At 37.2% G+C, this 23,582-nt stretch overlaps 1 protein-coding gene across 5 annotated transcripts in view; it reads right to left on the reverse strand.

Moving 5' to 3' along the window:
* Window positions 1–23,582, reverse strand: part of CNTN3 (contactin 3) — a 330,204-nt gene that overhangs the window by 87,990 nt on the left and 218,632 nt on the right. For 4 of the 5 annotated variants that reach the window (XM_087431353.1, XM_087431352.1, XM_087431355.1 and 1 more), the window contains 6 exons: window positions 11,031–11,234; window positions 9,444–9,546; window positions 8,747–8,931; window positions 5,225–5,361; window positions 4,152–4,281; window positions 1,005–1,155 (listed from right to left, as the gene is read on the reverse strand). In XM_087431353.1, coding sequence (XP_087287479.1) covers window positions 1,005–1,155; window positions 4,152–4,281; window positions 5,225–5,361; window positions 8,747–8,931; window positions 9,444–9,546; window positions 11,031–11,234 — 910 coding nt within the window. The remainder of the gene's footprint in view (window positions 1–1,004; window positions 1,156–4,151; window positions 4,282–5,224; window positions 5,362–8,746; window positions 8,932–9,443; window positions 9,547–11,030; window positions 11,235–23,582) is intronic. The other variant, XM_087431354.1, reaches the window with a different exon arrangement.

Genomic DNA, 23,582 nt, shown 5'->3' on the forward strand with positions numbered 1-23,582 from the left:
CTTCTTTCCCTTTTAAATGCTCAAGTGATTACTTGAGCCCACCCAGATAATCTAGGATAATCTCCCTATTTTAAAGTCAACTGGTTAGCAACCTTAATTCCACCTCCAACTTTAATTATCTTTTATCATGTAATGTAACGTAATCGTAGGTTTCCAGGATAAGGAGATGGACATCTTTGGGGCAATTATTCTCGCTTATCGCAAGCTCTGAGCATAATACCTGGCATGTAGTAAGTACTCAATAAATAACAATAATAGCCCATATTTATGTTTACTCTCTGCCAGGTATTGACCTAAGTGCTTTATGGATATTCACGTGTTTCATCCACATACCAAACATCATAATGTGAAGTATGTACTAATATCATTATCCCCATTAACAAATGAGGACATGAGGCACAGAAAGAGTAAGTCACTTCACTGAGCTAGTAAAAGACAGAATGAAGATCTGAACCCAGGCAGTCTGGCTGCAGAATCTATGCTTTTAACTCAGCCCCATTCTACCTCTTCATTTTAAATGTTATTATAATAACCAGGAAACCAAGAAAGGCTTTGCTTAAACTAATACCAGTAATGCTAAGTTATTTCAATACAGGGAAACAGAAATATTGGTATTTATTTGGCATATGCTGTCATTATGTCATCTTCCCTTTGTCCTGGGATGTTGGGCCCATCGGGATGCTGAGTGAGGGCGTGGGTCCAGGGCTGACATTATTTTATCATTCCAGTTTGAGTCTTACCAGGCGACTGGGGAGGACATTCCTTTCTAAAACACAGTATTCTATGTGGGAAGAGGTGAGATACATCTCTATTTTTAGATTTCAAAAACATACTACTATCAGCATGACACTATTACAGAACAAAAATACTACTATCACTGTTCTTAAACAGCTCACATTTTACTGAAATGCTGCTGCATTTCATTTCATACTGAAAACCTACATCGGCATCACTATGGAAAGTGAGAAGAAAGTAAATCACCACCTTTTTGGACAAGAGAATACCTTTCATTCTCCTGTACGATCACATCTCCTTTCTTCCAGGAAGAAAGGGCCCTGGGGGAGGCTCTGGGTTTACACTCCAAGCTGACCACGCTGCCCACCTGCACCTGAATCAACTTCTTCATTGGCGTCTTCGAAAAATCTGGAGCAGAAGCTAAAGAGGAAGAAATAAGAAAGAGAATGAGAATTCGAGGTTTGATTTAATTTTTTAAAATTCTCATGAATTTCAAAGATGGACATTATAACCATTTTTAAAGTTTCTCGACACACAGGATGTCAGTACTTGATTGACTGGATGCCACATACAGGATTTCAATGCTCAAAAAGTAATTCTTCCTATCATGTTTCTGGCAGGTTCTAATTCTTGAGACAATTACACTATACGGGAATTTTAAAAGTTTACTGTGACGTTTTAAAATAGCTCAATTGGGCCGGCTCCGTGGCTTAGCGGTTAAGTGCGCGCGCTCTGATGCTGGCGGCCCGGGTTCGGATCCCGGGAGCGCCCCGAGGCACCACTTCTCCGTCCAACGCGAGGCCGAGTCCCACGTACAGCAACTAGAAGGATGTGAACCTATGACATACAACTATCTACTGGGGCTTTGGGGGGAAAAAACTGAATAAATAAAATCTTTAAAATAGCTCAATCATGAGTTTATTAAAATTAAAAACATTTATCACAGAATGTTCCTGAAAGTTAGTTCCACGAAGACAACAATAGGGTCAGTCTCTCTTGTGACTTCTAGGATGCAGCACTTGGCGCTGTGCCTGGCACTCAATAGGTGCTCAGTAAATGTTTTTAGAATGAAGGCATTGGGGGCCGGCCCGTGGCTTAGCAGTTAAGTGCGTGCACTCCACTGTTGGGGGCCCAGGTTCGGATCCCGGGCGTGCACCGACACACTGCTTGTCCGGCCATGCTGAGGCGTTGTCCCACATACAGCAAGTAGAAGGATATGCAACTATGACATACAACTATCTACTGGGGCTTTGGGGAGAAGAAGGGAAAAAAAAAGGAGGAGGATTGGCAATAGATGTTAGCTCAGGTCCGGTCTTCCTCAGCAAAAAGAGGAGGATTGGCACGGATGTTAGCTTAGGGCTGATCTTCCTCACAAAAAAAAAAAAAGAATGAAGGCGTAGTATTGAATCATTATTCTCTTGCATAAAAATTATCAAGATCTATTATAAAATTTTCATATGGTTAGGTTTAACTTCCAAGTTGGATAAATACATTATAATATGCATTATTATATTGTTACAATATTACATTAAATATAATATGTAGAAAACGTTATGTTTGCTAATAATGCATGGGATGCTGATCCTAAAACAACACCTGAGCCTTCAAGATACATAATAATGTATCATTTGAATGAAATCATATGTTAATCAGAAAACATTCTCCCTTTTACTGCAAATATGGAAAAAAGTTAAGAACCTCAAGTAGTTCCCCAAATATGTAATGCTCTGTCTTATGGCAAATTCCAGTGCCAAAAAATAATTTATTTTTTGTAACTGGAGATCATGTAGTGGATTATATTATATTATGCACACGATTGTGGGTAAAGAAGACGTGTTATCCAGAGGTTGTTGGCCTTAAAAATTAAGACTGTAAGAAAATAATTTTTGCTAAAGCAAACCAAAAAAACCTTTATATTTGAATAAAATCTTTTTTTAAAAACGTATGTCATATTTTTCACATACAGAAATGCCATACAACATGTTGGTAGGGATCCATTCATTTTAAAGATGAATAAACTATGGCTCATAAGGTTAATTTAATACAAGAACACAGCAGTGCTTCAGCTGAAGACTTGTGTGCCAATTCCACTCTCTTTTTGTCCTAATACTCTATTTCTCTGCCATGGATAAGAGCAGCCAGATTTTCAGCTGATGGTCTGTCCTCCCCAGGCTTCAGTCTTCTTGGTGCGGATGATGTGTTTCTAACCTGCAGGCACCAGGGATTAGAGACCTGCTTCTTGTTAAATTAGGGTTTCTCAACATGACACTTGACATTTGAGGCTGGATAATTTTTTGTTGTGATAGGCTGTCTTGTGCATTGTAGTACATTTAGCAGCTTCTCTGGCCTCTACCCACAAGATGCCAATAGTACACGCTGGCTCCCTCCTTCCCCGCCCTCCCCTCACACGTGACAACCAAAAATGTCTCCAGACATTTCCTAATATTCCTTGGGGACAAAATCGTCCCCACTTGAGGATCACTGAGTTAGATCAATCAGGACCTTCCAACCTTCTGGCCATATGGATTGGGCCAGCCATGGGTATGTGACCCAAATCGGGCTACATGGGGCCAATAACACGCAGGACTGTGACTTCCATGAGCAATTAAGAAAGCCATCTTTATTCCACTGGATTGACTGTGGTAATGGAAACTGAATATGCTGGAGGACATCATATAAAGCCTGATAATGGTGATGATTTTTGAGCCCTGGATCAAGTTATGCTGAAATGCAAATATATATTTTAATTACACGATCCCTCTCTCCTTCCCTCCCTTCCTTCCTTCTTTCTTATTTATGCCATACTACACTACGTTCTGAGTTGTGGTTGGATTTTCAGCTATTTGCAACTTAAACTGTTTTTCTGGACAATTGCCCTAAACATGACACAACATACTCTTTCTTCTTTTAACCTAAAATGTAAGAAGAAGAAAGTAATTTAGAATTTCAAGTAGTTGCGCCTTGGTTAATTAAAGCTTCAGTATGCCCAATGATTGATGCTTCTAGCAGGGTTACTAAAGACAAAGGCAACTCCTTTTAGATCCATACATAACTGATTTGAATTTGGTATTTACTTTTATGGCCCAGCAAGAGAGAACACCAACGTCACTTATTCTCTTAAAAGGCGTTGCTTAGTTTGTAATATTGGAGTTGCATGAGGATGTCTTAGGTCAACACTTTCTCCCTACTGTTGCTTTACTTCAGCCTTTGTTTGGTCCAACTCTGGCCATGATTGCTGCTTTCCCTTAGAAATCATTAAAATGTATGCCTTGATTAGAAACCCTGAATGATTCTGTTGGAATACTATAGATGGTATTAAATGTAGGAATCTAATATGAAAAGTAAATATCTCTGCTGCTGGCAAAAATGGAGGATTTAAGAAAAAAAAAATTACAACAAGAGCAAATTAGTCTTACCAACAACCTTGAGTTCGGCACTGGAATAGACGACACCATGTTTGTTTTCTGCTACGCATTGGAACATGCCAGAATCAGTCACATTTAGGTTTGATATTGTAAGGGCACCATTTTCTATCTGTATTCTCTCCTAGATGATAACAAAAATGTCTTGCATATAAACGTATATACCATTTTAGAAGAAAAATGAAAACCATTGACTACCATTTCAATCATACATAAATCTCCTTCATTTTCCTCAGAGGATGAGGTAATCTGACCTGATATTTAAGCTTTTCCTTATTTGAAAACGTGAGACTGATTTAACAGAACAGCCACACACTGGAAATACTAATAAGCATTCTTCAGTCCAAAAGTATATCAGTAAAATAAATAACAAAGCATGAGGTAAAGTATTGCAGCCATTTTATTTTTCCCTATGGTTAAAGTTGCAGACTTTTAAAAATGTACAATCCTTTCCATCCCACCAGCTGGAAAGGTTTTCAACATTTTTTTTTAAATCACGCAAATTAAAGACATTATAAATTCTTTGTATTAAAAAGGGTTCTGGGAAACACATTTATTAAGGGTTTTTAGGTAGTATGAGAGGTTATGTATAGATATTTGAAGGAACATAATTAACTTAGTACACAGTTTTTTAAAAGAGGAAAATTACATGGCTTGAGAAGGAAAGTGATGGAGAAAATAAGTGCTCATGTTACAAGGTAACCAAGTAATAGATACATCTATTCTCCAGAGGCTATGCCAAGTTGTCAAACAGGAAAAAGGAAATTACATTCTATATTTGATTAAGTAAGGCCTTCTCTAATTTCAAAACCAAAAAAACTAGTATATCATTTTACAGACTAAATTCACAAAATCACCTTTTCCCAGTGAAATTCAACATAGAAAATATTTCCTCCCTGGCAGACTGGGGACTTGATTTTACGCATACTTTTTCCATCCTGTAGCACTCCTTAGATGCAAATGAACGTGTGCAAACTCAACAGTTTACTTTGGCACTAGGTACTAGAGAAAGCATTTACTTAACACAAAGTGGAGAAGGGGAGGATTAACCGGGCACATTACCTTACCTCGAGCACAAGGGCTTCTCCATTTTTCAACCATCGGTAGGAGGGTTTGGGCTTACCACTTGCCCGGCATTCCCAATAAAGATTATCCTCCACAGCGATTTCCACATCTTTTATGAGCTGAACCCAATGAGGCTTTGCTGCAATGAAAAAAAAAAGATTCACACCACCCAGCAAATTAAAAAAATCTACTTTATCCATGTAAATATAAATGGATATAAGACTGTGAGCAATGGATTAATGTGAGCATAGTGGCTAAAATTATATTTAATTCCCTAAGTTTTTACTAAGTGGATATACAAAATGTTCCTAGATTTGAGGATGGATTTTGCAATCTGTCATTTCCTAAGCCAAACTCATTATGCTTTCTCTGTTTTCAAAATTCTAGGCACTATATTATAGTCTTCAGATGTCTATTAGTTGATAATAATGCAGGTACACAAAACAGAATTTCTTTTCCAAGTGTATTTTTGATCATGACATCACAATTGATGACAATTTAATACATGACGACAGCAGATACTAGTCTTAATTATGCACAAAAATTAACATCCATAGAAGAGAAACTTCTATATCTGAGGAAAAATATATTTCCTTCAAGTTAGAAATAACAATTAAGTACAAACCAGGGAGCATCTTACGAGCTTCTGTGTGTGAATTAAAATCAAAGCAGGGAAAGATGGATAAATTGGTTCAATCTGAATCATATGATTTTTTATCAAAAGAAGTAATTCATGAAACTTTAAATTATGTTATGCAAATCAGTCGCATCAAGTGGATTCATCATTTTCACTTACGTTTTAGAAGATATTTGGAAAATTCTTTTTACAGATAAAAGGAACATACCACTTACAATGAAAGTCACTCAATATACACAGTATATTCAGCCAAGTCTCAGCTTGCATTTTAGATCCAAAACTGGGAGGTGAGAGGTTTTACTGGTTTCACATTGCATTATGCATGCGATGTGTCCTGTGGGATTCACATTTGCATCCTCCATATGGAGAAACAGTTTATCTATTTCTATTTAATTGCAACCATGGGAAGATTTGTCTCTCCATTTCTCTCTCATAAAATTGTTTTTTTTAAATAAATGAAATTGAAACAAAAATACAGCTATTTAGCTTTTAGAGAAAATGTACTGGTCTAAGTTTTACATTATTATTATTATTCTTATATAAACTACTTATCCAGTTTGAGGTATAGTTCAGTCCAAAATCACTTCTCCCTACTTTATATTAAAACGCATTTTCTTCTTTCAGGAATTATCAGCCTAGACTGAATGAGACCGCAAACAGACTCACACATGAACCTGTGACTGAGACCCAAGTTTCTAGCAAAAATTTTCACTGGCTCTCATACTACTATTCTTCTTCTCCAAGTGGGAGGATAATTTGCTGGACTAAGCCAATCCTGAGAATCCAGCAGCCACGTTAATTGTGATTTCCCCCCTAATTCATCATACAAGATCCAAATATTCTATCAGACCATTTTTTACATGAAATATTAAAGCAGATAATCAAAGAACTGCATGGCATTTACTGAATATCCTAGTCTTAAGACAGAATTAGAAAGTAACTTTCATGAAATTCTATCTCATTAATTTCTAATTTATTTCTTAGGTACATATCATATTACCTACATAATGGACTAAAGCAATAGTCTACCTCCTTTACTAAGTATAGTGGATGATGTTGGTTGTCTATTGTGCATCCATTTCCTCCCTTCTTTATTCCTAAAATAGCCTCAGTTCTTCATTGAGCTATCCCCTCTTCCATACCCTCACACTGTCTATAAAATCCAGAGAAACCTGATGTTACTTTCTGTTCCAAGCAGAGGCTCTTAGTTGTCAAAGCCAATTCTCCTTGCTAGTGATTAGTTTAGGAAAGAACATGCAGCCAATGAGATTTGAGAAGGGAACCGCAAGATGTTTTGGAGAAAGGAAGGATGAGCAAGAATTAATGTGCTGATCACTGCTGGCAGCCATTCTGTGACTATAATGGAAACTAACATGCAGAGAAAGGGAAAAGATAGATGAGGGCAGAAAAAAAAAAAATCACAGAGAAACTGAGCCAGGGCGTGATTATAAGGCACTGGAATGCCAGCTTAGTTTTGGATTTCTTGTCACACAATTGTTTATCATTTATGCAGGGCTGCTGTCCAACATAGCTAAAAACATTCTCACTGAAACATTAAGACAGTTGGATTATCCTGTCCACTTCTTACCCTGCAATGGCCACTTCTTCCCCCGGGTCAGGCAGTGACTGCTTAGAAAGGAGGACAAAGCTAGGATATGAGAAAAAGTGACTTTTGGGGTGGCCTTAGAGCCGTACAGACACATGGGTTAAGTGCTCTCAACCCATCTCCATAACATCCAGTCAACAAGTAGACCTTGACAACTGGGTAACTCCAAATTAGTGCTAAGTATTGTAACCAAATCAAGTAACAAGATGGGAGAGTTACAACACAGAACGACTCATGCTATTAATCCATGAACATGCCTCCATTTTCTTCCCGACAGATCCTAAAATCGTGCAATAACAAGTGTCAGTCTAATCAGAGGTAAAGCACCTGCAGACTTCAAATTTTTTTGAGGCGAGTCATAATTTTAATATCTGTCTTTGCAAACTTTTCCTCCCTGCAACATTTATGTATGATATACAAGTTTGCACTGCAAACCGATTCAATTTCCAGTTTCTAAAATAAATAGAATATAAGGCAATTTGCCTTTCACAAAAATGGTCAATTCCCACTAGTCTTACAATGTTTCTAATGATTAAACTGCAAATATATATTCACTGAGTTTACATCTTCATAGATTTTACAGTCCACTTTGTAAAATCATGGATTATACTTTCTAAATTATGCTTCCATCAAAAAACCTAGTACATTTTTAATAAAAGGGATTTGAAAATAAATTTTGAAAAAAAGGACAATCTAATTTTACTACAAATAGACTCTAAATAAAGGTAACAGTATTATCCTCTCCTTACCCAAACTGAACAGTACATCAAATAAATGTGATTACAAATTAAAGGCAGCAAACATGTACAATTACATTATTAGAAAGGATAGAATAACACTGAAAATCTCCACAGAGCCTGAGTTTATGTGGTTTGTCTAATGCACTAATTGTAAGTTTTCCCAGTAGGCAGTGTCTTTCTGCTTAGTAAAGATAATAAAGAAAGATATACAATCACATTTTCTAGAGATGGTAGACTGAAAAGAGATCTCTCCTTGGTATGGTTAAGTGTGTAAAACGCAATTCTTAGGGAAAAAAAGTGAAATATTTCATTATCATATGAATCATTTTAAAATGCAAAAAGAATATATTATGCCTCCAACTTCATTGCAGAATTCCATTTCTTTTTAATTCTTTCTATGATAAATATTTATCCTCATGTAACAAAATGTAGAACAGAACAAGTTGACATTGGATTTCTGCTGTAATCTTCCACCTCCCCAACAACATTTTATACAGAGAACAAAAGCTAAAAATCCATTTTGCCCAAAGTGGATGCTCACCATAGTAAGTGAGACGCCCTCTGGCGACATTTTTCCCTCGTGAATTCTCAGCAATGCATTCATAGGAACCTGCATCTTCCTGTTGGAAGTTGGGGATTTCAAGCACACCATTGAACTTCCTCAATTTAATTTTACTGGAAAAAGGCAGTCCATCACTTCTTCTCCAATTAATCTGAGGTACGGGACTAGGAAGAAAATTGTCAAGTTATTTGCTATTTTAAACTGATGGCTGGAAGGCACTGACAAAATAAAGCTTTTGTTAGGATAGAGCAAAAAGGCACAGATTTTCAAATGCAGAACAACACCTCCAGTTGTCAGTTACATAAATCTGATGCAAAGATTTACCTCTTTAAGTTATAGTTTAATAAAATAAATTGTGCATTTTCTTGAGTTAATTCATGACTTAGAGAAAAAAGTCTAACCCACTGTATTATAATTCAACAAATGAACAAGCAAAAGAAAAATAGCAACAATTTAGTTTATGAAATTAGGCAGGCATAGTCATTTTCTGCAAATTGCCTTTAAAGTTTCAAACTAAATTATGTACGTGCATTTTCCCTGTATTTTATTTTTCCTTTGCTTCTAAATGAAAGAAAATTTTAGAAAATAAGGAAAAGAAGAGTTTGTCAAAAACTATCTTGGTCTCTTATAGCAATCTAATATTTCAGCACATCGGAGTAAATGTTATAAGACTTACTTTCCAAGGGCAAAACATTCCAATTTCACAGTTGAACCTTTAGCTGCTGGAAGAGTTTCTGGAAACTGAACTTCTATTTTTGGTTCATATTCACCCATGACACCTGTAAATCCACAAAGTTAATAGTTTCAACGTTTCCTTTGGAATTGTCCCATTTTTCTTAAATAAAACTTTCTTTTGCTCCATTTTGAACAAGCTTCTCCAAGGACTGACTCACCAGCCACCCATTAGGTACTTTTAGAAGCAGGGCTAACTTGAGCCAAACATGCGACATTAATAAACATTCAGGAACTTTAGGACTCGGTGATTCATAAATTGCTGCTTACAGAGCAGTTCCAAGAAAACAACTATGCCTTTTACATTATATAAAATAGGAGGCTTTTTTATTCTGTATTCAATTTGGACATTTATAGTCAACTGAAGTACACAATGTGTTATGACTGTTTGAAATATCCTAAAGAGCAAAAATTATGGGAGGGAATCTACTTAATGGTAGCCTGGTAGCATAGACACCAATCCTAACATATTAAATGGCTCCCTGGAGACAAAAAACAGTAACTTAATAAATGCCAAAGGTTAAGCTCAATTATAACTGGCTGGAAAAAAGCGCTCAGATAACTTTTGGTCATGGCATTGTGCTGTATCAGATATGGTTTCGTGTAAGTGGGGCAGTCACTGAGGTTTACATGTCTGCTTCCTTTGCAGAAACAGCCATGAAGAGGTTGATGGACTCCCTTGAAACAGCCATGAAAGGGTTGATGAAACAAATTTTTTTCTTTTTTTTTCTCAGCTTTATTGAGATATGATTGACAAGTAAAAAACTGTATATATTTAAGTTGTACAATGTTATTTTTTTATGTTTATAATGTGATGATTTAATATATGAATATATTACAAAAAGATTACCTCAACAAGTTAACACATCTAGCATCTCACATAGATACAATTTTTATTTTTAAATTTTTTTTAATTTTTATGGTGAGAACCCTTAAGATCTACTCTCTTAGCAAGTTTCAAGGATACAATACAGTATTATTAATTATAATCACCATGCTGCAGGGGGTGGAGGAAATGAGGAGATGCTGGTCAAAATGTACAAACTTTCAATTATAAGATGCATAAGTTCTGTGGATCTAACGTACACTTTTTTTCCTTTAATTTTTTATTTTTTAGAGATGCTTTTTAGCCTATAACAAAATACCCAGAGCTTTAAGAACCTCAGGCTGGCAAAAATCAGAACAGATGACTTCACAGGAATGCAACTTGAGCTCCAGGCTCAAAAGGGCCTCATGCTTGGTTTAATGGTCTGTTGTCACCATCTTGAAATTCTTAATAATATCTGAACAAGGGATTCCTCATTTTCATTTTGCCTTGGTCTTTGCAAACCATGAAGCTGGTCCTGGGTAAAGACTATGTACAGGGACCTATGGTTTATGGAATAATTTTAGTCATTGCACTCATAAATATTTTTTCTTCTGAAAAAAATGAAATGATAATTCTTCAAGATATATTTTTCACTTTTTCCCATTTGTTTTTGCTCATATTCACAAGACTTCACTTAGAATTGCACCTTGAAACATTTCATACCATCGGAACGTAGCACCAACGGAGTGGGTGAGCCCAGTACTCTGGTGTTTGTCACTGTACTTGTCACCACACACGTGTAATTTCCCACATCGGATGGCTCCACCTTGGCTATGTAGAGGTGGCCTGTCTCTTGCGAGACAAATCTCCGACTATCTTCTTTAACAAATGATGGATATTCATTGAAGATCCAAGCATATGATAATTCTAATAAAATTTTTGGAGAAAATTCCATTATTAAGGAAAGTTTTCCATAGTATATTAAAAATATACAAAACCACCTTTACTACAAAGTAAGGCCAAGTGTTTTGGGTGCAGGTCCTGAAGAGAAACAGTTATGTGAAATGATTCTGCATTCATTCTGTATTATTATGGAGGACACTGCTGATTAGCATTCTTGTGGGAGCAATATTAGTACTGCCATCATCATCGCTACTCGAGACACCTCCTAACAAGTCTCTCTGGCTTCAGTCTGGCTCCCTTTTAATCCGTATCTCCACACTACACGTTCTATGATCTTTCAAAATTACCAATCTCATCATGTCAATTCCTGACATAACACTTCCCGCAATTCCTTAGTACTCTCAGGAATAATGCGAAATTGTTTAACTTGAATATGAGACCCTGTATGGTGAAGCCCCTGCTCAAGGCCTCAGCATTTAAGAAGCCTCATGCTCTCTCTTGCACCTGGGTCTTTGTACATGCCGCTCTAGAGCCTGCAATATCCCTTTTCTCTGTCCATTCTTTTACTTCCTCCTCTTTCAACACCAAGTGCCACTCTGCTGAAATATTTCCAGATGGTTTTCAAAGCTTGGTTCCAACTTCAGGAATCACCTCCTCAGAGAAGTCTTCCTTAATCCTTGTCCTCTGGGTAGGTGCTCCTCTATAGAGCAACTCTAAACTTATTTCAATTGAAGCACTTATCACTCTGTATGTAATGATCTTACTTATCCATCCTCCACCAGTTGGTAAACAAGTGACGTCAATTTTTATCCTGCCTGTCCCCACTCCCCAATTAGCGAAATGAAACATTCAAAAACATTTAGTAGACCTCAATAAACATTCATTGAGTTAATTAAGGATAAAATTATGCTACTAATTATCTCCTAATTAAAGTCCAATATGAGAGTTTTCTTGAACTTTAGGGTCAAGGTAAACCAACTGTCTCCAAAGGAACTATTGTTCTTCTCCTCTGTGATAATGAAGACTAAATAATATTACGCTGCTTTGTTCTAGATGCCCGTATTTTTTAGAGCCAAGCTGATATTTAAGCACAGTTACTGTGGTTGGCTTATTTGATTCTTTCTTTCAATGGCCCTATTTTCTTTTACAATTTTATTAACCTTATTGCACGGGTTCGTTACTGTAATGCTTTTCCAAAAGAATTTTTGGAAAATATATAATCAAAAAAGATTTAACGAATAATTAGTTCAAAAATATATTTAAGGCACAATTCCAATGGTGAAGGGTCTTTCTATTTGGTAGAGCAGGACAGTGAGTGAGCACACCAATAACAATGAGACTGTGTAAGGGCTGGGTGAGAGCTGCTATGGGTTTCAGAGAAAGGAGAGGTGACATTCTTTTATGATGGAAGAACAAGCATTAAAGGACAGGGGAACATTCTGAACGACAGGGATAAAAGCACTCCAGGTGGAGTGAAGGGCATGTGAAAAGTTAGCAGGGAAGAGAGCCTGGTAAATACCTGGTGGAAATGAAACGTGATGACTGACTCCTTTTACCTTCAATGTAAATGTGAATGCTTGATTCCAAAAATCAGCAGGTCACCAGCAAATTGTACAGATGTTCAGAAACACTGCTTTTTAACCTTGAACTCATCTTTACATTATGCTATTGTATCAGCAGAATGTTTCATGAAATTCCAATTAGTCATGTGATAGGCTGGGAAATCTAAAGTTGTTTGTTGGACTGTTTGAAAAAAATGTGTTTCAAACACTCACTCCACAGTTGGCCTCATGCCTACCCCAATGGTACTTTTTTCTTGCAATAGTACTAAATAAACCATAGAGAAAAGGGATGCTGGCAAGGTAGGTCGAATTTGTTCTGCAGGTGTTAAAACTGACAGCTGTTGTAGCAATAGTCATTTAGTGTCTTCCTGCTGCTCTAATCAAACAGTCCCACCCCAACATTCCCCAACCCCCACAACCTCACCTTGCTTTAAAGGAGGCAAAGCAATCTTACTCTGCTTTCCAAAGTTTTCTATTTATGAAATTAATAGGATTGTCCCTCTCCCTTTTATCCAGCCACAGTTAAACTTCCACTGCTCCCCAATATAATAGATCTTAGCTAGGCATTAAGAATAAGAAGTCAATCTTACTAAACCAGTTTATACCAAAATGAGAATAGCTGATGGAAAGAACTCAGATTCAGAGTCAGAAAACCTAAAATCTAATAAATTCATATAAGAAAATATTATACAGCAAGGAGAATGTATAAATAATAACAAACGCAACAACTTAGAATAAATATTACATGTCACGTTGATTGAAAATGTTCAATACAAAATATGTTATAAGACTCCATTTGTAGTATTTCTTTTAATCCCAGATTAATATTGTTAATACCTAAATATTATACTATTATTACATTGTTATAGAGATATTGTGGTAGCTTTGCCTATATGACCTACTAATGATTGATTGTTAGGAAAAGTAAGAGAAGGAAGTCAAAATTAAAATCATTTTAAGGCTGTTCCCAAAATGAGCATGAAGAGGTGAATACATATAAATCAAAGAGTGGACTGTGGTAGACATGGAAATGTCCCACTCGGTCTCACTTCAAGAGAAGCTACTGCATAGCAGGCAGTTAACCCAGGGCCTCCACCTGCTGCCCATGATGCGGTGGCTGCACTTCCCTGGGCTGTTCCTGGCTAACTTAACTCCGTGGGGGTATTAATGTTGGCCCACTTCTGCAGGAGTCCTCTCAAGGGCAACTTTGGCTTGGAGACTCCCCATCACAACATCACAATATTCTCAGAACCGTGCTGTAGTCTGGCATTCTTCCTATCTAAGTTTTCCTCCTGTCTCATTGTTCACAGATATGAGTCTGAGGCTCTCTCAACCTACTTCTGCTCCCTCCCCCTTTATCCTTCACAGGCACTTCCTCCAGTAATTTTTTTTTGCAGTCTGATCCTCTAATCCCATCTTGGGGGTCTGCTTCTCAGAGGACCTGAATTGACATAGGGTTGCTGAGATTGAGGAACACACTGTCCTCTGTATTTAAATTGCCCCTCCTCTTGGACCTGGAAGAAATTTCCTTCTTCAGTGACTTCCTTTCAAATCACTATCCCTCCCCACAACTTCCATCAAGATAATCCCTTCACCTCTGTCCCCACCCATCTTCAAATATGCAAACTGATTCCTGATTGATTCTTAGTACCTGCCCTGCAGACAAGCCTGGACAAGTCAGCATCCCAGAGTAAACCAGTGTAAGCCTATCCTGAGACCCCAAACAAAGAAGAAAAAATTTCACCATTTATGGAAACTTCATCTCCCTGGGGTAAGTTATTGAGCGGAAGTCCTAAACCATCATACATAATTTAAAAAACAAATGGAGAGAAGTTGCTGTTTTATAGGAGTTAGGACTTTGCATTCTTCTTTTAAGAATCAGTGTAATCAGGCAGCTTTAGAGATCTATCTTAGACTAGTATACTGATATTCCTTGAATTACAAAGGGCTTACCTTCTTAAACAGTCACTCAATGCAAAATTGCATATGTGATCCTCACAAAATTACATAGAAAATACATATCCTGCATATTATACAGTAGTATAGAAAGACATTTTGAAGAGTTTCCATAAACACTCCATTTCTCTTCACATTCTAACAGTACAGTATGTAGTATAATTTTAAATTAAAAGCACAATAATATGGCCTAATTGTGACCAGGGAACCAGGGAAAGAATGGGTTACTAAGGATCTGATCAACAATTAACATGGTTTTTCAGACAAGAAGAAATTATGTGTTCTGTTTTGCAGAAATTGATGTCTCCATTTTGCAGATGTTGCTATCTTGCAGAGAAACTTACACGTTTGCATCAAGACGCCTGCAAAATGTTCCAGCTCCAAGCGTCCTAAAGTTACCTTAAAGTATTTGGCATCTTAAATTCTCCTCTTCTGGAAGGGTCCAAGCAGCCATTCTCAGATCATGCGATGTATATAGTAATAGTTTCCCTGAACACAGTTGTTACAAATAAACCTGTTATCTTCTGCTCTCTTTGGTATAAAGTCTCCAGGGCACTAAGGTCAGGGAGACACTGCATTGGGAGCTATCCCTGGTGTTCTCCATTGCTTGTGCAAGCAATGAATCTTTTCTTCACCTACTTCTGCCTTGGTTGTGCTTTTCAGCTCTGCACTCACCAAGAGAGGAACCCACTGAGTTCAGTTAAATAACTATTGGAATACGATATAACTAGAATCATACAATGGTCTTCCTCCACTACTTCTCAATGCATCCTCAGAAAAATTAGGAGAATAAAGACCTTGACTAACAACACACAAAAAATGAACTCTAAGATTTTGAGCTGGGAAATGCAGAAGAAACAGGAAAAGTAGGAAGAGGAACCACTCTGGGGATAGAGGAGGTTGTACTGAAAATAGATTTTGAGATTCAGGCACGTAGTCTAGAAATAGAGACTTTTAATTTTAAATATAAGCTTAAGAGAGAGTTTGCGCTTAAATGGAATGGTAGGCAGAATAATGGCCCCCAGAAGAAGCCTACACCCTAATCCTTGAATATGTTTCCTGACATGGCAAGAGGGACTTTCCAGCTGTGACTAAATTAAGGATGTTGAGTTGAGAAGATGATCCTGGATTATCTGGGTGGGCCCAATGTAATCACAAGGGTCCTTATAAGAGGGAATCAGGAGGGTAAGAGTAAGAAGAAAGAAAACGTGATGACAGAAGCAGAGGTCATAGTCAGAGACAGATATTTCAAGACACTATGCTCTTGGTTTGAAGATAGAGGAAGGAGCCATGAGTCAAGGAATGCAGGTGATTTCTAGAAGCTGGAAAAGGCAAGGAAACAGATTCTTCCCCTTTGAGCCTCCAGAAGGATGTAGGCCTGCCAACATCATGATTTTTAGCCAAGTGAAACTGATTTTGAACTTCGGACCTCCAGACGTACAAAAGAATAAAGTTGTGTGCTTTAAGCCACTAAATTCATGGTAATTTTTTACAGGAACAATAGGGAAATACTATTCATGGCAAAAGGGCTTTGCAGATGTGATTAAGTTAAGGGTCTTGAGATGGGAGGGCAAAATATCATCACAATGGTCCTTATAATGAAAAACGGGAGATAGGAGGGTCAGAGAATGAGATGTGACTATTAAAGCAGAGATCTGAGTGATGTGATTCTGGCTGGGGGCCAACAGCCAACGTATGTGGGAAGCATCTAAAAGCCACCAAAGCAAAGGGATGGATTCTCCCCCAGAGCCTTCAGAAGGAACACAGCCCTGCCCACATCTGGCACCTTGATTTTAGCCCACTGAGACTTGTGTTGGACTTCTGACCTATAGAACGTTAAGATAGCAATTTGGGCTATTTAAGCCACTTAGTTTGTGGCAATTTGTCACAGCAGCAACAGAAAAGGAGCACAAATGATGATAACAGATAATAATCCGGTGTTGACTATGTCCAGGTGCAGAGCTAAATGCTGTAGATAATACTTCCAAAGAAAAACAAATGACCACAGACAGGAAAGTGGAGAAAGCCTGCACTTAGAAAGTTTACGGAAGAATCAGATTTTATATAATAGGATTATAAGATCAATATAATGGGGGTGGGGTTACTCCAAAAGAGACGGCAAAGTACAACAACCTGAAAGCAGATGAATTAGTGCTTGATTGTTTTATACAACGATTCAGAGTCTTAAAGACTTATGGAAAGAAATCAAATTTGTATTTAATATGCTGTACACTGTCATGAAAGGTACAGAGAAATTTGTAGCACCTACCTACCTTTCTTTACAGACTTGCTCATTGAGATGGAATGAGTCATAATTTTTATGTCTTAGAGAGAAGATCTGCATTGTTTCATTTATTGCCTGCATGACTGTGTTAAAATATATACAGCATCACTCTGATTGAAAACATCAGAGAATTATTATATGATTTATTGCATTCTGAATAAAGCAAAAGATACCAGCTATAATACTATCAGAATTTACTGATCATAAAAATCTGCATTTGAAATAAATGTTAATTGTATATTGCAATGTAAAATATATATCAAATCAGCATTCTTTGGAGATTTTTCAACATCATTTTATGTCTGATGATAAATACAAAGCTATAATAAAAATGATAATTTTATATACTCAAACAAGCTAGACTTTACGAAACCTTTCACAACCTCTTGTGTAAATCACAAACACATTATGCCAAAACTACTTGGCCACTGGGCTTTCTATTAACAATGCTATGTGAATATTAGGAATGTGAAATATTTTTTATTAGAGAGTAAAGAGGTTTTACCCATCAAAGCCATAAATTAAGAAAATGAAGTATTGAAATTCTGCTTTCTAAAAAGTAGTATGTGATGAATGACATCACTCCTCCAGCCACATTTCTTCCCAGGTCACTTATGCATAAGGCCAGTCCCTTTAACAAGAAATATGTCACTCTAGTGTTTACCTGGAGATACATTAATACACACACTATGACATTTAAGGGTTTATTTCTAGTTCCATTATAAAATTCTATTATGAGGGAGATTTAATCCTCCATATAGGCATTTTCTAGAAGAAATTCTGTCAAACAAAATTGCAGTTGGGTAAAATTGTAAAAGTAACTTTGGCCATCTTCTATGCTGCCAACTGGGAAGTTTGACCTACTTTAAAATAAGACATATTTAAAAGGGTGTGAGAGATTGCTTGATGTCATTCAAGATTTTTATCACTGATTCATACAATTGGGAAGAGATTTTTGCTATGGAGCTTACAGATGACCCTCCAGATTGGTGGAGGGTCTGGGACAGAGTACATATTTAAAAATGTAAAACGATGTAAAAAGTTGAAAATAATTTAAGGTTTCAAAGAACAAATGATCAATAGTTAGGATTGAGAAGTCCATACAGCAAAGTAGAAGGCATCTGCAGACACTTCCAACATTTCAGTGTGTGTCTTTCAAAAGTTGGTTTGTAAGTTGCTGCTTTGGGGCAACATTACTACAGTCATGTGCTGCATAAGGACATTTTGGTGAATGACAGTTGGCCCCATAAGGTTAGTACCATATAGCCTCGGTGTGTAGTAGGCTAGACCATCCAGGTTTGTGTGAGTACGCTCTATGATGTTCGCACAACAAAATAACCTAATGATGCATTTCTCAGGATGTATCCCCATCCTTAAGCACCACGTGACTGTATATATAGTAGGTTTCCTTGTTTAGCCTATAAATGTGTGCCTAATCCATTCTGATTTAGAGTACTATCAAATCTGATTTTGAGGGTGCTGAGATAAGGAGAATAATGACCAGGGAGGGAAAAAAACTAAAAATGGCATTTCCTTCCTCCTTTCATACTTGAGGGCTGATTCCAGGCTAGAGGTCAGCAAAGTACACTAGAGGGTCAAGCCCAGCCTGCTGCCTGCTTTGTACACTGCATCTGTTGGAACATACTCACACTCATTCAATCGCTATATCTGTGGCTGCTTTCATGCTACAAGAGCAGAGCTGTGTAGCTGTAAGAGAGAGACTATACGGCCAGTAAAGCCTAAAACATTTATCTGATCTTTTAAGAAAAAGGTTGCTGAGCCTTGTTCTAAGTCAGTATTATCTGTAGATCAAGTTATGAGGTTGGCAATCCCTTACCTGTCTGACTTGACTTCTACTCCTCTTCTTTTCTTTATATGGCTGTCATGTTGTCCTAACTCCACACGGAGCATCACAAAGCTTAGGCTAGTCCCCAAGACTCCACATTTCCTTGTTTCTCTCTCTTGCTTTAGTTGCTGCCTTTAGGGAGCACATATGAGCCGTTTCCATTGTGTAATAAAAGTGTCCGAGAGATAATGCAGTTTCCTGATACGCTCTGTGACCACCATTTTTGGTTCTACCATTTTCTCTTAGGATCTGGAGTATTTTCAGTGGGTACCCACATCTTCCATCATATTCTGACTTGACAAGGCGCTGCCATTCTTTGCCTTCATTTGTAATGCTTCTGCCAGGGAAGCTCCTCTCCTAACAAGTGCCTTTATCTCTTTCCTGGTACCATGGCTGCTAAAAGGGATGTGGTGCCAAAGTGAAGCTCTTTCCTCCATGTTTGTTGATACAGAAATGTGGAGAGCCCTCTAGAGGCAATTTTCTATTTTTGCTTGTATACATGCATTCTTCCTATTCTCATGAAAAACTCTTTTTTTCAATGAACCTCCCCTCTCCTATCCTTAGTTGGAGTTGTTTTGGTGGGACTGACCCCACTCCTGTCTCCTTGCTCCGTGGAGATCTCAAGATGAGGAAGTATAAGTGGGGGCCAAATCAATGACATTCAGCAATGATTTGGGGTAACTGAGGAGGAGGACTAGCAAAAACATTGGCAAGGCATTTACTGACATAATTCCTTTGGCACGGGCGCTAAAGAAGCATGACACTGCTAAGAGAGTAGTTTAAATTTTCATAAAAGAAAATGTGACCTAATGAGGACTGGACAGAGTTATTTATGCTTTATGAAGACATGACAATTCCCTCGTGCCACAGACCCGACTTGCAGTTACTGCAACCCCCAACTTGTGTGTGGACTTGCTGTATGGTGATGAGACTCAGGAAGAGAACATAATGCATTTCTTCTCTGCTTCCTTATTTTTATTATAAAAATGTACCTTTTCAAGGATTTCAGAGACCTTGAAAGCGATTTCAAGATTAGCTCAAAACCCAAATGCTGCGACGACTAGAAGTTTCATTGCCAAGACCTGCTTGTGCAGCTAAAAGAAAGTGCTTTGTAAGAGCACACTGTGCACACTGCCACACTTGGTACAATATGCACTTTGGTGTGCGGCTCTTAAATAGATGCCAAATCCCTTCTGCCAGGTTTGCACTTTCCTCATCCCTTAAACTGAATAATGGACATTTTTATGACTTCAGTGACAGTAAATAATATTTTCTTTTTAAGTGCAGTCCAGGAGAAGGTAAAGAATCTTACAGCTCATGGGAGTGCTAATTGGAGCCAATTAGAATTTGATTGACCTGCCTTGCTATTAAAATAATATGCAAAATTTACACTGCCCTTGCAAAATGGAAATTTTCTTTAGTACAGGCTAACTACAGGAAGCCCAATCTTTAATGAATCCAAAGGTGGTGCTTTTGGGTTATAATTCCCACATCAACACTCAGAAGCTAATTCCAGAGAGAGGCTTCATAGGGTTGCAAATGATACAAAAGAATTCTATAGATGGGGAAAATGTGCAATAAAATAACTGGAATAATTAAGGGCTAGTGAATAAATGAGCAGCATGACAATAACTCTGTCCATTCCTCATTAGGTCTCATTTTCTTTTATGAAAATTAAAACTCCTTTCTTAAGAAATGTCATGAGGACTTGATATTTCTCTTCTCGTTACATGGGTGATTTTTTAAAGCAGAATAAAATGTCTGTTTTCACTGGCAAATAGAAATGAGGTTATTAGCAGAAGATGAAGTCACACTGCCAAATCACAAGGGTCTTCTTACCGGGGACGATTAATGAGTTCTTAGGAAGCTGGAGAAATTAATGTTTCTCTCTGTCTCTGTCTGTCTGTCTGTCTGTCTGTCTCTCTCACACACACATGAAAAGTACTACTACTTACCATTGGTAGTATATCAAACCATTCATCAAAATAGAGTTAAATACCATTTAAAAACTTTTATTTTATTTTATTTGTGTGTGTGAGGAAGATCAGCCCTGAGCTCACATCCATGCTAATCCTCCTCTTTTTGCTGAGGAAGACTGGCTCTGAGCTAACATCTATTGCCAATCCTCCTCCTTTTTTTTCCCCCAGAGCCCCAGTAGATAGTTGTATGTCACAGTTGCACATCCTGCTAGTTGTTGTATGTGGGACGCGGCCTCAGCATGGTGGGAGAAGCGGTGCGTCGGTGTGTGCCCGAGATCCAAACCCAGGCCGCCAGTAGCGGAGCGCGAGCACTTAACCGCTAAGCCACAGGGCAGGCCCTAAAAACTTATTTTAAAACAGATTTTTACCCTTTTTTATCTAACTTTTCTGAATGATAGATTAAAGAAAAATGGTGGATTCGTTATAAATTATACTATTAAAATAGTGCAAAGCCACCTGATGTTTTTACATGGCTATTTAAATATTTGATTATGCCAGGATATGCATTTATGCTTGAATATCTGAAATAAACATGATAACAAAAAACAATGCCCAGAGAAATCAATCAACAAAAGCAATTCCTATCCTTCAAATCTGTAGGGCTCTATAAATGCCAATATCTTTAGGCGCTGAAGGATAGCTTTAGAGATTTCACGGCAGCCTCAGAAAGTCAAAGTTTGCAGGCTTTGAGAAAAGTGATAGGAAAAGAGTCAGAAAAATAGCGTTTGTACTCCCTCATGTTTCCATGCTTGTTATGCTAAATAACAAATATATATGTTTACACATACATTTCTTCTCCATTATCTTTCTAATCCTTGCCTACTTGGCTATACAGATATATCTGTCCAGGGAAGACTATCACTCTGTAGAAATGTCCTTCAAAGCCTGAAAAAAATTTGTTATAGCCTTTTCTTTAAGAATTTGGCTAAAAAAAAATTTTGCTGATATTAGAGAGAAATATACATAAATAAATACAAGTTTACTGTTCAAGTGCAGATTTCAGTTAAAATTTTCATTTGTTTGATGTTTGTCTTTCTTAGAAATCTTCTACATTGCTGATCTTTGATTATAAACATTTAATTGGATTATTTATCAAATCCCCCATATTGCTGTTACTCTATACTTGATCCCTCCCACTTAACCGCTCTCTCTTGACAGTACACCCCAGTTAGAGCAAAGAATGATTTCTAGTCACTGAGGGATTCGGACTTAAAGCAGCATCTGAATGTCCCTAATTCAGCGACTCTTTCCCAATTTCTACTACCCAGGGAGAAGGAACAGTAAGAGGTAAAAGTTAGCAAGAAAATAGTATATTGCTCTTATTCTATCCATTCCCTGTCATTACGAGCCCCTCAAAATGATGGCTGTTTATATCATGTGACAGTCTCTAAATTTTACAAAGAACTTTTAATCTAACACTAATTTCTAGTAGTAGCTTTGTCCTCGCTACTTAAGCGGGTTTCCCTTACCCCATTTTATTTTTCAACATCCCAGCTATCTTTTTACCAGCATACCATCTTTAACTAATAGATGTGTGTTCTATTGGTCAATAAAGGTAGATATGTAAGAATGAATGAGCAGCATCCTGATGTACATATAGTATGTCAAAGGCAGCACTTGAACCATGAATTCTGTAATACTGTCTTCCAGTGCTATGCAGCTCTCACATTTCTGTATCTGGCTAATGGATTAACGACCCTTCTATTCCTTCTTAAGGAGCCCACTATTCTAAACTGAATCTGGCTCTAACATAAAAATGTTGAATGAATACTGGCTTCACTGCGATTTTCAAAATTGCAGAACTGGAGTCCATTGAGGAGAAGAGTTAAAGAAAAGAAAAACTAACGCATCCTAATTAAAGTTAAAATCAGTAACTGAGCTCATTGTGCAGAAAGGTTTCCAAGCTCATGCCATAATCCTTAGTTGGTAAAAAGGTCATTAGCCTTTTAATTCAACTCAAATATTTAATATAATCCAAGTCTGATGATTCTATTGACAGTTGTCCCTAAAATGGAGTCAAGTTTATATTTACTACTTCAATTAATTTCTTTCCTTTTAAATTTTTCAAATAAGAAAGAACTTATAATAGAAGTTACATAATATAATATAATAGCACTGGCTCTTCTTTTTGGCTCCAAATATATTTACCTGAAACAATACAAAGAAATGCAATGCAACCACCTGCTCCCTCTTTCAAACATTTCTGTACAAAGCACTTCTAAGGAAGGAGACAGGTTTCCTTGTGAAAAGAAACGACAGCAATCATGTGAGTACGCTACAAGCAACAAGATGAAAAGTTTTGCTTTCCAAGAAGCAAATAGGTAGATCTATAGGATAAGAGCATTAGATTCAGCCTTGATCAAAATCAAGAATCAACTTACCTAGGAATTTTAATCTGTTTGATATAAATGTTCATTGATCCTCTTTCAACTGGAGGGATACTGAACTTTATTCCTTCAACTTCTAATTCAACATTACATCTTCTATTTATTCTCTCTAACAATATTGCACTTTTATTTTCCAAATAAATTCATATTAAACAAGTACTGATTTACCCTACTTGGGTCTTATCCCATAATACTAACTGAGGTGATATAAAGATCTTCTTTTCTGTCAATTACATTTCAGCAGTTAATATTCTGTGATAAGTGAGGGCAATGTATCTATTTTAGTTACCCTGTGGGACTCTAATCTCTGCTTCTAGACACTTTCTCTGTCTTTTTTGAGACCATATGTTGTATACGG

The sequence above is a fragment of the Ceratotherium simum genome, chromosome 5 (genome assembly GCF_057802395.1).
Source record: "Ceratotherium simum simum isolate JZ-2026a chromosome 5, ASM5780239v1, whole genome shotgun sequence".
In the NCBI taxonomy this organism is placed as follows: domain Eukaryota; kingdom Metazoa; phylum Chordata; class Mammalia; order Perissodactyla; family Rhinocerotidae; genus Ceratotherium; species Ceratotherium simum.